Genomic DNA, 17,894 nt, shown 5'->3' on the forward strand with positions numbered 1-17,894 from the left:
GCTCTTGAGCCGCATGCGGCTCTTTGCTTCTTCAAGTGCGGCTCTAGCTGTGGAGCCGGGAAGCAGTCAGGACGCTCACTCTCCACCCCATGCTCAGATCTCTTTTCCTGATCGGGCACTGTTGCTACTTTGCACTTCCAGCTCACTCTCCACTACGTCCTGTTGCACAGTGTGAGAACGTAGTACGTGGAGACACGCACTATGACCGGACGTTGTGCTCATCGGGTCACAGTGGAGAGCGTGTCAGACCTGCAGAGTAGCAGGAGCCCGAGCAGGAGCCCAGTGCCTGATCAGGAGAGGGAAGAGATTTTTTTTAAATTATAGAACTGAGCATTGGGGTCTGATCTGAGCATGGGGGGTATGTCCTGATCTGAGCATGGGGGGTATGTCCTGATCTGAGCATGGGGGGTATGTCCTTATCTGAGCATGGGGGGTATGTCCTTATCTGAGCATGGGGGGTATGTCCTTATCTGAGCATGGGGGGTATGTCCTTATCTGAGCATGGGGGGTATGTCCTTATCTGAGCAATGGGGGTCCTGATCTGAGCAATGGGGGTCCTGATCTGAGCAATGGGGGTCCTGATCTGAGCAATGGGGGTCCTGATCTGAGCAATGGGGGTCCTGATCTGAGCATGGGTTTGTCGGGTCTGAGCATGGGGGGTCAGATTTGAGAAAGGGGGAGATTTTAGCATTGGGGGAGATCTGTGCATGGGGGGGGCAGATCTGAGCATTGGGGGCGGGGGGAGATCTCAGCACTGAGGGTCTGTTACTGGGAGTCTGATTTGTGTTGTCTGATCCGAGCATGGGGGTCTTATTTTGGGGGTCTTTTTTGGAGGTCTGATTTGGGGATCTTATTTTAGGTCAGATGAGGATTGGGGATCTGATTTAAGAGTTTGATCTGAGGTCTGATGAAAAATATATATTTTATTTTTTTCTCTTATTTTTCTTTGTTAAAACCTAGGTGCATCTTGTAGGGTGAAAAGTACGGTGACTCGTGTGTAAATGCGTAGCTTGTGGCTCCTCATAGTCATACGTTTTTTTTTGTTTTTTTTTTGGGCTCTTTGTGTCTGTAAGGTTGGCCACCCCTGGTCTATGCAATTGCAAGGAAATGACAAATTCAGCACTGCTGTATCTGTATGTCTGCATGCTATGGCAAGGTTTTCTCCAGATTTGTTCACTAAGAAATATAAATATATATAGTTATATTATTATTTTTTATTGCAGAAAATATGTAGAGCTCAGATATGGGCGTTTTTGACCAATTGCATTTAAATAGAAATTTTTTATCGTAATTTTATTTATAGAGGGTAAATAAAAAGCCACTTTTCCTCTGAGAAACCTGCGAAGTGTGAAGAGCAGCTAAATGACATTCTGCCTAGATCTACTGACTGTGTCCCAGTTAATATGCTATATGGCATGGTCTTATTTATGAATTATAAAAAAATATATATAATATAATATATTTTTATTTTATTTTTTTTAAAGGTCAAAGGTATATGATTCCTCATTGCCCCTCGAGAAGTGTGACATGATGAAGCTTGAAAGGAAAAAATCTACTTCTAGCCAGGTAAAGTAAACTGGACGTGTGTAGTCTTCTAATATAATTTTGTATATTTTCATGGAAATATTGTAGTTGTATCTAAATGCTGTTGTGTTTAATCTATTAGCACTTGCCCCTTGTAAGGCGTTGATGCTGAAAGATTATATGTTACCTTTACTTGCTGCAGAGGTTGAAGAATAATTGTAAACTGATCATAGATGAATATTGTGCTCCTGTGCATATTTTGTATCATATTTATGCAGATTATGGAAAAAGTCTGGTACTGTTGGCCAATAGAAAACTAGTTCAGTGCTCTCATTAAGAGAAACAAAATGATAGTATTGCAGGTTTCATACCTTTTAATGGCTAACAAGAATAGAAGTAATGATGTTACATAGCGAGCTTTCGAGACCTCACCAGTGAAGGGACTGGTGATGTCTCAAAAGCTCGCTATGTAACATCATTACTTCTATTCTTGTTAGCCATTAAAAGGTATGAAACCTGCAATACGATTTTTTTTTTCTCTTAATGAGAGCACTGAACATGAAGATTATAATATGCAACTTTGGATGTGACTGAGTGAAATACAACTACTTTATAGTCTCCTTCTCTCCTTTCATTGAGGTTACTTGCCGAAGTAGAAAGACCACCACCTACAAATTTCCCAGTACTTGCTGGCATTTAATCTATTTTACAGCTGCCTAACACCTATCTAAATCCCTGCCAGGACTTGAATGTCTAACTTAGTAGCCACTGCTCATCCCAGCAGCACTGTATGGCCCTGGCCACCTCTATTGTCAAGCTTAATGCTCCCCTAGTTCTTGCAGCTAAATCGCCTAGAAATCCAAGAAAAAAACAATGACTTCCAAAGGTTGTTGTTGTAGAGCAATTAGAGGAATTTTCCTGCATTCCAAAGCAAAGTACCCCAATTCAATTTAAAGGAATTCCAAGGCTATGATCCTACACTGCATTGCTTATTAAAAGCACTGCATGAACCTATTAGGCCTCTTTCACACGGACGTCCCGGATTTGCTCCGGATGCGTTGCGTGTGTTTTGTGGGAAACCCACATGAGTAGGCACGCAATTGCAGTCAGTTTTGACTGCGATTGCGTTCCAATGTTCAGTTTTTTTTCTGTGCGAGTGCAATGCGTTTTGCACGCGCGTGAGAAAAAAACTGAATGTGGTACCCGGACTTCACTGAAGTTCGGGTTTGGGTTAGGTGTTCTATTCATTTTAGGAAATGTTCTATTTTTTTGAGGGGCTATGGAATGGACATACTGATGCGTACAGCACACTTGAAATGAATGGGTCCACATCCTATCCGCAAAAAAAAACTGAACGGAAACTAACAACGTTCGTGTGCATGCAGCCTTACTAAAATGTGCCTTGAGGGGTTAAAAAAAAAAAGTAAAAAATTAACTCTCCTCATCCAATTGATCGCGCAGTTGGCATAGTCTTCTTGTTTCTTTCAGGACCTGCAAAAGGACCTATGATGTAATCGCGCTCACCACTTGGTGAGCGCAGTGACGTCAGCGTAGGTCCTGCTGAATGAAGATGGAAGTCTTTTATCTTCATTCAGCAGGACTTGCGCTGACATCACCGCGCTCACCAAGTGGTGAGCGCGATTACATCATCAGAGGTCATTTTGCAGGTCCTAAAAGAAACAAAAAGACTATGCCAACTGTGCGATCAATTGGATGAGGTGAGTAAATTTTTTACTTTTTTTCACCTCTTAATCCACATTTTACGAAGCATTCTGTATTAAGAATGCTATTTTCCCTTATAACCATGTTATAAGGGAAAATAATACAGTGGGGGCCTTATGGAAGTGTGCCATTACGAAGTGTGCCATTATACTTACTTCAGAAGAAAGCTCATAAGACAATTGCGCATATTTGCAGCTAAAAAAATAAATAAAAAAGGGGCCTTATGGTTTATGTTATGCTGGAGTCCTCTCCTCCTGTCATGCAGGCCATAGACTTCTATTATGATGGAATGTATAAGGGAATGCCTCTAAAGGCATTCAGTCATGGAATTGCGTTATGGTCCGTGGTAACTGAATCCATAACGCAATTCCGTAAATACCACAACACAAACCTGCACACTAACTTCAAAATATGAAATTCACTCATCACTAATCTAGCTTGTAGAGTAATGGGTGAGGAATGAGCATATTTTGTGTTAACTTGTGATTTCAAGGATGGCAATGTTGTAAAATCTGTCAGTTGCTGTAAAAAAATATTTTTTATTATAAAAACATTTTATATTCGCTCTCACTTTTTACCCTTAGCTGTCAAAGGCAAATGCACAATTTCATAAGCTGTTTAAGGATGTACCAAAGGATGAGACGTTAAGAGAAAGTGAGTATGACGCTAAAACAAGAGTTGACACGGTTTGTAGGATCTAAAAAAAATAACCTTTCAATAATCTGTGATCAGTAAATTAAATTTGCTAAGCAGTTTATGAATAGACTACAGTATGGGAGGTACAGTATACGGAATATAAATGTGACCATTGGTTCTTAATCAGTTACTGTACTCGACTGTATGAAGATTACATGGTGAATCTATTCAACACAATTTTCATTTATACATTTTATATTTTGTCTGTAAAATTAATACATTTGCTTCTAAGTGGAAGGAGGTAATTTACAGTCTAATTTTTTTTTTTTGTTTGTTTTTAATTCTCCCCACTCTAGGTTTTACCTGTGCGTTGCAAAAAGAAATTTTGTATCAAGGAAAGTTGTATATTTCAGACAACTGGATTTGTTTCCATTCAAAGGTTTTTGGGAAGGACACAAAGGTTAGTAGGCTAATGTGAACATTTGGAGAGTGACATTTGAATATGTGCTTTAGTTAAATGTTTTTTATGCTCCTTCCCTCCCAGATTGTCATTCCAACTATAGCTGTAACTGTGATCAAGAAAACAAAAACCGCCCTGCTTGTGCCAAACGCATTGGTTGTTGCTACAGTAACTGATAGGGTAAGTGGCATACACGGGTATAATTTTTGGTCACCAACCTCTATTTATTGTCTGTGAGCCAAGTATTTTGGAAGTGTTGAAAATGTAATGCAGCCTGGTTTAGAGTTAAGATAAAAAATAAATCCAAGTTCAATAGATGCAATTTGTTTATACTGTAGTTACAGTAGTAAAAAAAATTCTAAATATAATCCTCCCCTCCACAATGTGTGTTCTGTAAATAAAGTAATCTTGAATAGTTTCATGTAATTTTTTTATTTATTTTGCAGTTCATATTTGTGTCTTTATTGTCACGAGACTCTTCCTACAAGTTACTAAAATGTGTGTGCAGCCATTTAGATGTAAGTATATGGATAAGATACCCAGTGTATGTTACTGGTCAGTCTGTTTCTGAGGAAGCCTCCATACTGGCTTATTCCGCTTTCCCTTGGTAATAAAGTAGTTGCTTCATTTTGGCTGGCACTAGACCGAGTTACTACAACAGACGATAGGCCGGTGCTGCATCTGTAACTCCCATAGCAGTGAATTGGCGCTACATAAACTGCATTGTACAGCAAGCTGCGATTTCCTTAAATTGGAAGTTATGGAAACAGTGGAGTGCCAGCTGGTTGGTAGTTTGGTATTGCCTCGTCCGTAACGACCTCATCTATAAAATTATCATGTTACTTATCCGCAGAGTGAGCGCCATAAAAAAAAACAAAAAAAAACGACAATTTATTCTGATCAAAAAATGCTTTCACTGTGTAAAACTTACCCAATATGTCTATTTTTATTTTTATCACTGCGTCCGTAACATCCTGCTCTATAAAAAATATCACATAATATACCCCCTCAGGGGAATGTTTTAAAAATAAATAAAAACTGTGCCAGAACAGTCATTTTGTCACCCGTAAACCAATCCATCAACGTTTGCACTGCAATAGCCATATGGCGCTCTTTCCTTTTGAGTCCTGCCATGTGCCCCCACAGCAGTTTACCACTACATATGGGGCATTGCCGTATTCAGGAGGGAAATGAGTAACAAATTTTTTTTTTTTTTTTTTTGCAGGGCGAAAGCAAATTTTATTGGAAAAAATGTAATTTCATTTTTACAGTCAAGTGTTTCTATATTCTATAAAATGTTTGTTGGGTCAATAAGCTACCCGCACCCCTCAATGAATGCCTCAAGGGGTGTAGTTTCCAAAAAGGAGTCACTTTTTGGTGGCTCACTTTGTAGGGGTACCTGCAGGGTCTCTTAAAATTTGACATGGCATACAAAAACCATCCCAGCAAAAGCTGCCCTCCAAAAACCCATATGGAGCTCCTTTTCTCCTACTGTGCGCCCATACAGCAGTTTACTACCAGTCCTCCATAGTGCTTCCAATCCATGACTACTCTGCGTATCTTGAGGATTGCGAACCTATTCAAGTCAATGGGTCCACATCCGTAACTCGGAGCGCATACAGCTGGTGCCCATATATGGCCTCATGCAAACAAACGTATGCCGCTGTGACTTTGCAGTCCCCAATGTATATGCATTGTCTGTGTGGGCTGCGCTTGTGGATGCAGACCTATTTGACTAGTGTGCAAGGCAGTGCATGTGCTACTCTGTTGCGGCTGGACGGACCGAAATGCCACGGAAGCACTTTGTATTATTTCCATGGCCTTCTGCTATGTGCTTTCACTTTACACCGCTCCATATACTGTGGTATGCAGACCCATTCAATTGAGGGCTCATGCATACGTTTGCTGCCCACTCTGTGCATTGGTGATCGCAATTTGCAGTCCCCAAAGCACGGGTACTGTCCATATGGCCGGTGCAGATGGACACAGACTCATTGAACTTAAATGGGTCTGTGATCCGTCCACACTGCAAAAAAAAATAGGACATGTGAAAATGGAACAAGTGAATGGGTCTGCATCTGTGATATGGTGCAAAAACGTCCAGTGCCTCTATATTGCGGAACTGCTGTTTGCAGGCCGCAATACGGGCACCAGCCAACTACGGCCGTGTGCATGAGCCTTGAATCGGCATCCCTGTATATGCGGACAGGCTATTTGCAGCCCGTACCCATGTGTATGAGGCCTAAAGGAGTTCACATCACCGTTTCTTTATCCGTTCTTCTGATCTGTCAGAAGAGGAAAAAAGTATCCTGTAAAAAATGGTCCTTTTGCACTTGTTTTAGCCATTTCTGTCTGTTTTTACAGACAGAACAAAAGTTATGAAAAACTGACACATGGCTATAACGGATGCAACAGGATAATTTTTTTTATTTTTATTATTATAATAATAATAATATACAGGCTACCCTTCTGTTCTGATGGATCAGAAGAATGGAAAAAGAAACGGTGATGTGAACGCCCTCTAAGTCATCACTATCTGATCGTAGAGGGTCAAACACCTGAGAACACCGCTGCTCAGCAGTGTGATTGTAACTTAGCCTGGGCCCGTGACAGCATGTTTATTGGTCACATGACCTAAGGGCTTAATGTCTATCTGTTCATCCATGCTCGCATTATGAGGCTATAAAGTAGCAATTTATTAGTGGGAAATTTTCTTCCAATTCAACATTGACATGATGTGACATCATCTAGGTATCCCATGCTAGAAGCTGAATACTAAGTTCTAGGATGATGGGTGTAATAGTAATTTAGCAACCACTGTCTAACGGTGTAGTGTAGGATATTTTGACCTGCTATGACTGCATAAAAGCGTTTTATTAATCTGTTACAAAACAAATTGGTTTATTCCAATAAACCTATATAATGGAAAGTTGTGCAACGCCCTGATATAATGTTCTTCGTTACTTCAGATTTTCCAGATCTGTGTTTTGCGGTCATTGATCAAAACTATGATCAAAACTGTCAGACTTGCAAATATCTTTAATACCTTCAGGATCAGGTTTTTCTTTGCATCGCCATATTCTGGCCCCTATAACTTTTTTTTTTTTAAATATTTTTGAACAGAGCTGTGTGAGGGGTTTTTTTTTTTTTTTTTTTTTTTTTTTTTATTCTCAGGGGCTCCATAGGAACCTATGTGCAGCAACCTCAGATTATTCAGGAGGACTGGCGCTGCTGCACACAACATCCGGTTCCTCGGTAGGGGGAGCCAGTGCACGGCTGGCAGTCCACACTCCTGGTTTTTAACCTCACAGATGATGTAGTCGCATTTGACCATGGCATCTCAGGGGTTAAATGTGTGAGATCGTTGTCAATCGCATGCATCCGCCTCGTGGCTCTGGCACTCGCAAGCAGGCACCATATTTTATACACTGTTTAGTTCTGGAGTCCCGATCACATCTCACAGATTTCCTAGATTAGTTACAGTTGTGTCCAGTTCTCTGCACAAACCCGGAGAACCAAGTGTCTATGGTGTTCCACTGGCAACAAATGCAGATTTTAATAAAATTTCTTTAACTTTTAACAATTGGGGGTTGTCTGTCTTCATCTAATGGCATTTATCATGTGGACAGTTAATACATGACACTTACTAATGTAGTATTCTCCATATTGTCTCCTTTGCTGGCTTGATTCATTTTTCCATCACATTATACACTGCTCGTATCCAGGGGGGTAACTACCAGCCCCCCTTCCATCCAGGTGGTCATTACTATGGATACAAGCGATGTATAATGTGATGGAAAAATGAATCAAACCAGCAAAGGAGGCAATATGGATAATAATACATTAGTAAGTGACTTGTATTAACTCTATTTACATGATCATAATGCAATTTTGCTGAAGTGAGACAATTCAGTTTAAGCTTTATTCATACACAACCAGAAAAAACGAATTTTCATATTCTCTGCTCTATTTTTTATTTTTTTTTTATCTTCATTTTCTTCATCTTTTTCATCTCCGTTTTATGGCCTAACATAACCCATCTTCCCTTTTGAGTAAAAGCTGGAATAAAATAGTGTGTGAATGTGTATTTTTTTATTTGTATGAGCAGTTGCATATGAATTTGTTGTATTTTTCTCTGTAACTAGGACTTCTGCAGCCCCTGTTGCATTTGGTCGATACACACTCGTTCATCTGAGACTTGGTTGAGCCAGTCCATACAGGCCACCTGGTAGTCGCATGGTTACCAGGACTAATATAGTAAGCTGCAAGGCAGAAATTGTAATGGCCTCCCAAGAGATTAGGCAGAGACAGACTCAGTGTCTTGTATTAGTAGTGGTAATGTGTGTGTGTGTGTGTGTATATATATATATATATATATATATATATATATATATATATATATATAATTATACTTTTTTTTTTTTTTCTTGGTCCATTGTTCAGAATGTTATTAAATGGATTGCCTCGTTTACGCTTTATTTTATTATTTAATAGAGTGCTAGCACTGGACACAGCCCAAATCCTTCTTCAGAACACAGTTTCAGAGGAGAGCGCGCTGCATCATTTCCCCTTGTAAGTGAAATGTTATTAGCCCTACATGATGTTTTTTTTTGTAATTTTGTGGCCAGTTTAATAGGGTAAAGTTACTTTCACACTAGCGTTTTTTGCGGATCCGTCATGGATGTGCAAAAAATGCTTCCGTTAAAATAATACAACCGCATGCATCCGTCATGAACGGATCCGGTTGTATGTCTTATGTAGCTGTTCTGTCTTACACGTTCACACACTGTGCAGTCTGACATTCAACATATATCATTCCTGTCTTCCAAATAAGAGGACTGTTCCTTGCAGTCTAATTTGTTTATTGGTCAACAGGTTGTACTCTCTGCGCGTGAGTGAGAGATGTATGTGTGGTAAAACTACAAGAATACAAATAGCATAAGTATTAAACATAGGATAGCATTAAAGGGAACCTGTCATCTGGATTTTAGGTATAGATCTGAGGACATGGGCTGCTAGATTGCCGCTAGCATGTCCGCAATACCCAGTCCCCATAGCTCTGTGTGCTTTTATTGTGTATAAAAACCGATTTGATACATATGCAAATTTGAAAATATGACTCTTCTCTGGTCACACAAGTAAGATATGACTCTTTTATGTCAATTTGCATATGTATCAAATTGTTTTTTTTACACAATAAAAGCACACAGAGCTATGGGCAATGGGTATTGCAGATGTGCTAGTGGCCATCTAGCAACCCATGTCCTCAGTTCTATACCCAAAATCCCAGTGACGGGTTCCCTTTAACTATAACATTACATTAAAGGAAATCTGTCACCAGGATAATCGCTATTGAAGTAAAGCCATAGCCTAATAGCACTTAGTACCTTATTTCCAGATTTGCCTTTGTTTCAGCAATATGTTTTTTATCCTCTGAAAAAATCCAGTTTATTTGGTATGCAATTGAGCCAGTAAGGTGCCCAAAGGGGTGTCATTCTTGCAGGAAGGAGCCCAGGCACACCTCCTGCCACAATGTGTTCACCCACTCCTCCTACATCACATTCAAGCCATAACTCTGCCCCCCTTTTCCCTGCTCCCAGCATGTGGGTGGGCTTGGGCACTAGTAGGAGGCGTGCCTGGGCTCCTTCCTGAAAGAGTGACGCCCCTGTGGGCACCTTATTGGCTCATTTGCATACCAAATAGAGTTGAGCGGACACCTGGATGTTCGGGTTCTGCAGGTTTGGCCGAACTTGAAAAAAAAGTTCGGGTTCGGGACCCGAACTTGAACCCGAACACCATTGAAGTCAATGGGGACCCAAACTTTTGGCCACTAAAATGGCCCTGGAAAGAGCTAGAGGGCTGCAAAATGCATCAAAATGTGCTTAAGAGCATGACAAATGCTCTGCAAACAAATGTGGATAGGGAAATGAATTTAAAAAAACATAAGACCTTAAAAAAATAAAAATTAAAAATGATGTAGGAGGAAGAGGTTGAGGAGGCGGTGAATGGGAGGATGTGGCCGTGTAGGCTCACGTGGCGGTCTAGGTGGAAGCGGCGGCGAAGGAGGAATAGGTAGCCAACACAGATGTGTGTTATTTTGCATTTTTACATAGGGGTATCCCCCCAAAATATTGGGACATCCAAAAAAGAAAAATGAATAAGTGCACTTGAGTACAAGGATGGATGGTTGAGGCCGTTAGAACTGTCTTCTGCACAAGGTACAGGCAAGTCTTGTGGGATCCAGGCCTGGTTCATTTTAATGAACGTGAGCTTGTCCACGTTGGCTGTGGACAGGCGGCTGCGTCTGTCTGTAATGACTCCTCCTGCCGTGCTAAATACACGTTCAGAGAGTACACTGGCTGCAGGGCAGGCCAGCACCTCCAAGGCATACAGGGCAAGCTCTGGCCATGTGGACAATTTGGAGACCCAGAAGTTGAATGGGGCAGAACCATCAGTCAGTACGTGTAGGAGTGTGCACAGGTACTGTTCCACCATGTTGGTCAAATGCTGCCTCCTGCTAACACGCTCCATATCAGCAGTTGGGGCCGGTTGTTTTGCGGCGAGGTGACAAAGCTTTTCCACATGTCGGCCATGCTAACCCTGCCTTCCGAGGTGCTGGCGCTGACACTGCTGCGTTGGCGACCTCTTCCTCCTCCCCTGCCTTCGCCTTGTGCTTCCACTTGTCCCCCGGCGTCAGTCGGGAATGCTCTCAGGAGCGCCTCTACCAGCGTGCGCCTGTAGTCGCGCATCTTCCGATCATGCTCCAGTAAGGGAATTAAGGACGGCACATTGTCTTTGTAATGGGGATCCAGCAGGGTGGCCAACCAGTAGTCAGCACACGTTAAAATGTGGGCAACTCTGCAGTCGTTACGCAGGCACTGCAGCATGTAGTCGCTCATGTGTGCCAGGCTGCCCAGAGGTAAGGACAAGCTGTCCTCTGTGGGAGGCGTATCGTCTGCGTCCTCCGTATCCCCCCAGCCACGCACCAGTGATGGGCCCGAGCTGCGATGGGTGCCACCCCGCTGTGAACATGCTTCAGCCCCATCCTCCTCTTCCTCTTCCATCATCGCCCTAAGTGTTTTCTCAAGGAGACATAGAAGTGGTATTGTAACGCTGATAACTGCGTCATCGCCACTGGCCATGTTGGTGCAAGGTGGAGTTCCACCTGGTGGGCACGTCGCATATGAGGCGGTGAGCGGGAAGGCCGAAGTTACGCTGTAGAGCAGACAGCCGACCGGCGGCAAGATGAGAACTCCGGAAGTGCGCACAGACGGCCCGCGCTTTATGCAGCAGCTCTGACATGTCGGGGTAGTTGTGAATGAATTTCTGCACCACCAAATTCAGCACATGCGCCAGGCAAGGGATGTGCGTCAAACCGGCTAGTCCCAGAGCTGCAACGAGATTTCGCCCATTATCGCACCCCACCAGGCTGGGCTTGAGACTCACTGGCAGCAACCACTCGTCGGTCTGTTGTTCTATACCCCGCCACAACTCCTGCGCGGTGTGGGGCCTGTCCCCCAAACACATCAGTTTCACAATGGCCTGCTGACATTTACCCCTGGCTGTGCTGAAGGTCTGTCGCTGACCGGATGAGGAGGTGGTAGAAGAGGAGGAGGAAGCCGAGTAGGAAGAGGAGGCAACAGGAGGCAAAGAATGATGCCCTGCGATCCTTGGTGGCGGAAGGATGTGCGCCAAACAGCTCTCCGCCTGGCGCCCAGCCGCCACTACATTTACCCAGTGTGCAGTTAGGGAGATATAGCGTCCCTGGCCGTGCTTACTGGTCCACGTATCTGTGGTTAGGTGGACCTTGCCACAGATTGTGTTGCGCAGTGCACACTTGATTTTATCCGATACTTGGTTGTGCAGGGAGGGCACGGCTCTCCTGGAGAGGTAGTGGCGGCTGGGAACGACTTACTGTGGGACAGCAAGCGACATGAGCTGTTTGAAGCTGTCCGTCTCCACCAGCCTGAATGACAGCATTTCAAAGGCCAGTAGTTTAGAAATGCTGGCATTCAGTGCCAGGGATCGAGGGTGGCTGGGTGGGAATTTACGCTTTCTCTCCAAGGTTTGTGAGATGGAGAGCTGAACGTTTCCGTGTGACATGGTGGAGATGCTTGGTGACGGAGGTGGTGGTGTTAGTGGCACATCCTCTGTTTGCTGGGCGGCAGGTGCCAACGTTGCTCCAGAGGCGGAGGAAGAGGCCAAGGCAGCAGGAGGGGCCTGAACCCTTTCTTGGTTTTGAAGGTGCATACTCCACTGCAGCCCGTGTCTCACATGTAGGTGACTGGTCATGCAGGTTGTGCTAAGGTTCAGAACGTTAATGCTTCGCTTCAGGCTCTGATGGCACAGCGTGCAAACCACTCGGGTCTTGTCGTCAGCACATTGTGTGAAGAAGTGCCATGCCAGGGAACTCCTTGAAGCTGCCTTTGGTGTGCTCGGTCCCTGGTGGCGGTGGCCAGTAGCAGGCAAACTGTCTTTGCCACGGCTGCTTTGCTTTTGCACCCTGCTCCCTCTTTTGCTGCACTGTTGGCTCGGTCTCACCACTGCCTCTTCCTCCGAACTCTGAAAGTCAGTGGCACGACCTTCATTCCATGTGGGGTCTAGGACCTCATTGTCCCCTGCATCGTCTTCCATCCAGTCTTCCTCCCTGACCTCCTTTACGGTCTGCACGCTGCAGAAAGACGCAGCAGTTGGCACCTGTGTTTCGTCATCAGAGACGTGCTGAGGTGGTATTCCCATGTCATCAGGAAACATAAGTGGTTGTGCGTCAGTGCATTCTATGTCTTCCAACCCTGGGGAAGGGCTAGGTGGATGCCGTTGGGAAACCCTGCCAGCAGAGTCTTCAAACAGCATAAGGGACTGCTGCATGACTTGAGGCTCAGACAGGTTGCCCGATATGCACGGGAAAGATGTGACAGACTGATGGGCATGGGTTTCAGGTGCCACCTGTGCGCTTTCTGCAGAAGACTGAGTGGGAGATAATGTGAACCTGCTGGATCCACTGTCTGCCACCCAATCGACTAGCGCCTGTACTTGCTCAGGCCTTACCATCCTTGGTCGGGCCTAATGCCGCTCTAAATATCTCTGTAGATTCTAGCGGCTACTGGGACCTGAGGTAGTAGGTTCAGTAGGATGTGTAGCTGTGGCAGAACGGTCACGTCCTCTCCCTGCACCAAAGGCTCCGCCAACACCACAACCATGACCGCATCCCTTATTAGATGTTTGCCTCATAGTTAGCGTTCACCAAGCAAAGTAAAAAGTGGTTAAGTCTGTTAAAAATTATTAACCGCCAATAAAAACCCTGATGTAGGGTATTGCACTCAATTTTTTTTTTCTAACTCTGTGACAGCGGTATTTGTGGCCTAAATTTCACAGTAATTTATGCACGTCTAATCCCAGATGTGCAGTATATCAGAGGGTTTTTTAACCCCAGTAAGCAAAAGCTGTTTTTGTGGCCTAAAATGAACAGTCCCTTATGCACCTATAATCCTAGATGTGCACTATATAAAAAAGTGTTTTTTTTTAACCCCAGTGTCTCAAAGCAGTATTTGGACTTGCAGACATGCAGATATCCTGTACTGGTGCACTATCGTTGCATAAAATGGCTGCCGATTATGTATTGATATTGACTAACTGAAGGAAAAAAAGTTCGTTTTCAGTAGTAGTTGGCTCAGGGCAGGCTCAAAACAATTGTGCACTGCACCCACAAAACACATTTGCTGTAGATCGCTGTGTAAAGAAGCAGTTTTTCATAAGATTCCTCCCTGATCTCTCCCTCACAGCAGCTGCAGCCTATCCCTACACTAATCCGAGCAGAGTGACGGGCGGCGCTACGTGACTCCAGCTTAAATAGAGGCTGGGTCACATGCTGCAGCTGGCAAATCAGCCATGCCAATAGTAGGCATGGCTGTGATGGCTTTTTGGGGGAAGTAGTATGACGCATGTTGATTAAAAAGCACCAAACCCGAAATTTTACGGAAATGTTCGGGTGCCGAAAAACCTACGTTCGGTGCGAACCCGAACTTTACAGTTCGGGTTCGCTCAACTCTACAAATAAACTGAAGTTTCAGAAGATAGAAAACATCAATTGCTGAAACAAAGGCACATCTGGAAATGAGGCACTAAGTGCTATTAGGCTATGGCTTTTCTTCAATAGCAATTATCCTGGTGACGGATTCCTTTAACCATAAGGGCACAAGGTAAAATGGCTGCCTATACATAGGATTACATGTCTACCTAAGTCAAAACAACTCCCTGAGTAACAGTTACAACTAACTGAACAGCTCTCCAAAACATGAGATCCATGAAACAAAGGTAGATCTCTCACCAGATATGCTTTTACAAGGATCATGGAGTTTGAGAAGGAGACATGCATAGGACAGCTCTGTACTGTGTCCTGAAGACTAGAGACTTATTTCCCAGGATGCTTTGTAATAACCCAATGCAATGCACTACCCACTAGAACCTGGAATCTTTTAATCCCTTGTCCTATTCACCTATTCACCCTTATAGAGCTCTGAGGGTGAATAGGACTTCACACACTCCCTGCTGCTTTGTGCAGCCAAGGCTTCAGTAGCATCTTGGCTGCCATGGTAACTGATCGGAGCCCCGTGACTTAACTGCTGGGGCTCTGATCAGAACTGCCACTGCCACCAATCGGAGGGAACCCTGTGGCTACTGCCACAATGACTTTAACCTCTTAAGGACACAGGGCGTACAGGAATGCCCTGATGTCCTGGTACTTAAAGACACAGGGGGTCCCTGTACGCTCTGTGTATTTCCGATCACCGGCGGGCGGTGATCGGAACAAGGTGCCTGCTCAAATCATTGAGCAGGCACCTTGGCTAAATGTGAGGGGGGGGGGTCCCGTGGCGGCGATCGCTGCAAACCGCAGGTCAATTCAGACCTGCGGTTTGCGGCTTTTACCATAATGCCCCCCAATGTGCCAGTAAGTGTCCCCATAGATGCCCCCCCATGTGCCACTCTTCTTCCCACCCACCTCCCTCATGTGCCAGTATCATAATGCCATCTCCCCCCAAATGTGCCAGTATCAAGTGCCTCTCTCCTTCCCACCCCCCCATGTGCCAGTATCATGGTGCCTAACCCCCCCCCCCCATGTGCCAGTATCAAGTACCTCCCTCCTTCCCCCCCCCCCCAATGTACCAGTATCATAGTGCCATCTTCCCCCCCCCCCTCCCAGTGTGCCAGTATCAAGTGCCTCCTGCTCCCCCCATGTGGCAATAACAGTCCGGTATTTAAAAAAAAAAAAAAAAAAACGTACCTCCCATGTCAGTGATGCAGGCCTCTTCTGGCCTGTGTCCCGCGCTATATGTCCATATATGGAGTACTAGAGGTGGGACGATGAATCAGTCGAATCCCTCGAATCTTGCTGGACTCGAAGGATTCGTGGACTCGAATCCCGACCTCATTTACAATATTCTAATCCGACGAATCCCGGGCATAGTCATCTATATCGCTGTCCAGCGATACAGCCTGGGCTGCAGCAGGAGAGGGAGATGAGTGTCTGCTGGGACTCAAACCCACGACCTTCTGTATCAGAGGCAAGGCACTTACCCACACAGCTATAAGAGCTGCAAAGCTACTGACTGAAAAAATATGAGACTTCTACTGTAGACTCTGTTAGCTGTTATAGCCAGTGTACATCTATATACACATGACAGCTGCCCCAACACACCCATCTCTGCTATATCTCTATATGACAGTTGCCCCAGCACACTCAGCTCTGCTATATCTCGATATACGATAGCTGCCCCAGCACACTCAGCTCTACTATATCTCTATATATCTGTAAGTATTACTAAACAGTATATAGATATATAGAGAGAGTTATATAGCAGAGCTGAGTGTGCTGGGGCAGCTGTCATGTGTAAAGATGTAGCAGGGCTGGGTGTGCTTGGGCAGCTATCATATATAGCTGAGCTGAGTGTGCTGGGGCAGCTGTCATGTGTATGGATGTACACTGGCTATCAAAGCTATGACAGTCTACAGCAGAAGTCTCATTTTTTCAGGCAGTGGCTATGCAGCTCTTATAGCTGTGTGGTTAGGTGCCTTCTCTCTAATGCCGAAGGTCGTGGGTTTGAGTCCCAGCAAAAACTTTTCTGAAATACACAAGCACAGACAGTAAAAATAAACAAACTTCATTTTCCCCAAATAAAGTAAAAAAAAATTGGTAAAAAATAGAGGGGGGGGGGAAAAGTAGACATATTAGGTATTGCCGCATCCGTATCAACCGGCTCTATGAACATATCACATGACCTAACCCCTCAGATGAACACTGTAAAAAATTAAAAATAAAAACTGTGCTAAATAAACAATTTTTTTGTCACCTTACATCACATGTACAACATTAAGCGATCAAAAGGCGTATGCCCACAAAATAGTACCAATCGAACAGTCACCTCATCCCGCAAAAAATGAGATCCTACCTAAGACAATCGCCCAAAAAAATAAAAACTATAGCTCAGAATATGGAGACACTAAAACATTTTAAAAAAGCTGTTATTGTCTAAAACTTAAGTAAATTTAAAAAAGTATACATATTAGTTATAGCTGTGTCCGTATCGACCGGCTCTATAAAAATGTCACTTGACCTAACCCCTCAGATGAACACCGTATAAAAAATTTTAAAAAGTGTAAAAAAAACAATTTTTTTTGTCATCTTGCATCACAAAAAGTGCAATGGCAAGCGATCAAAAAGTCATATGCACCCCAAAATGGTACCAATCAAACCGTCATCTCATCCCGCAAAAAATGACTCTACCTAAGATCGCCCAAAAACTGAAAAACTATGGAGACACTAAAACATGATTTTATTTTTTTTTTGTTTCAAAAATGAAATCATTGTGTAAAACTTACATAAATAAAACATTTGTATAGATATTGGGTGTCGCCGCATCCGTGACAACCTGCTCTATAAAAATACCACATGATCTAACCTGTCAGATGAATGTTGTAAATAACAACAAAAACCGGTGCCAAAACAGCTATTTCTTGTTACCTTGCCTCACAAAAAGTGTAATATAGAGCAACCAAAAATCATATGTACCCTAAACTAGTACCACCAAAACTTCCACCCTATCCCGTAGTTTCTAAAATGGGGTCACTTTTTTGGAGTTTCTACTCTAGGGGTGCATCAGGGGGGCTTTCAAATGGGACATGGTATCAAAAAAAGTCCAGCAAAATCTGCCTTCCAAAAACCGTATGGCATCCCTATCCTTCTGCGCCCTGCTGTGTGCCCGTACAGTAGTTTACGACCCCATATGGGGTGTTTCTGTAAACTACAGATTCAGGGCCATAAATAATGAGTTTTGTTTGGCTGTTAACCCTTGCTTTGTTACTGGAAAAAAAATATTAAAATGGAAAATCTGCCAAAAAAGTGAAATTTTGAAATTGTATCTCTATTTTCCATTAATTCTTGTGGAACACCTAAAGGGTTAACAACGTTTGTAAAATCAGTTTTGAATACCTTGAGGGATGTAGTTTCTAGAATGGGGTAATTTTTTGGTGGTTTCTATTTAAGCCTCAGTGTATA

General features: G+C 43.6%; 1 protein-coding gene across 5 annotated transcripts in view; it reads left to right on the forward strand.

Moving 5' to 3' along the window:
* GRAMD2B (GRAM domain containing 2B) overlaps positions 1 to 17,894 on the forward strand; it is a 214,966-nt gene that overhangs the window by 187,357 nt on the left and 9,715 nt on the right. For all 5 annotated transcript variants that reach the window (XM_040415968.1, XM_040415970.1, XM_040415969.1 and 2 more), the window contains 6 exons: positions 1,485 to 1,566; positions 3,831 to 3,900; positions 4,239 to 4,342; positions 4,427 to 4,522; positions 4,789 to 4,860; positions 8,837 to 8,914. In XM_040415968.1, coding sequence (XP_040271902.1) covers positions 1,485 to 1,566; positions 3,831 to 3,900; positions 4,239 to 4,342; positions 4,427 to 4,522; positions 4,789 to 4,860; positions 8,837 to 8,914 — 502 coding nt within the window. The remainder of the gene's footprint in view (positions 1 to 1,484; positions 1,567 to 3,830; positions 3,901 to 4,238; positions 4,343 to 4,426; positions 4,523 to 4,788; positions 4,861 to 8,836; positions 8,915 to 17,894) is intronic.

Source organism: Bufo bufo, chromosome 2 (assembly GCF_905171765.1).
Source record: "Bufo bufo chromosome 2, aBufBuf1.1, whole genome shotgun sequence".
NCBI classification, from domain to species: Eukaryota; Metazoa; Chordata; class Amphibia; order Anura; family Bufonidae; genus Bufo; species Bufo bufo.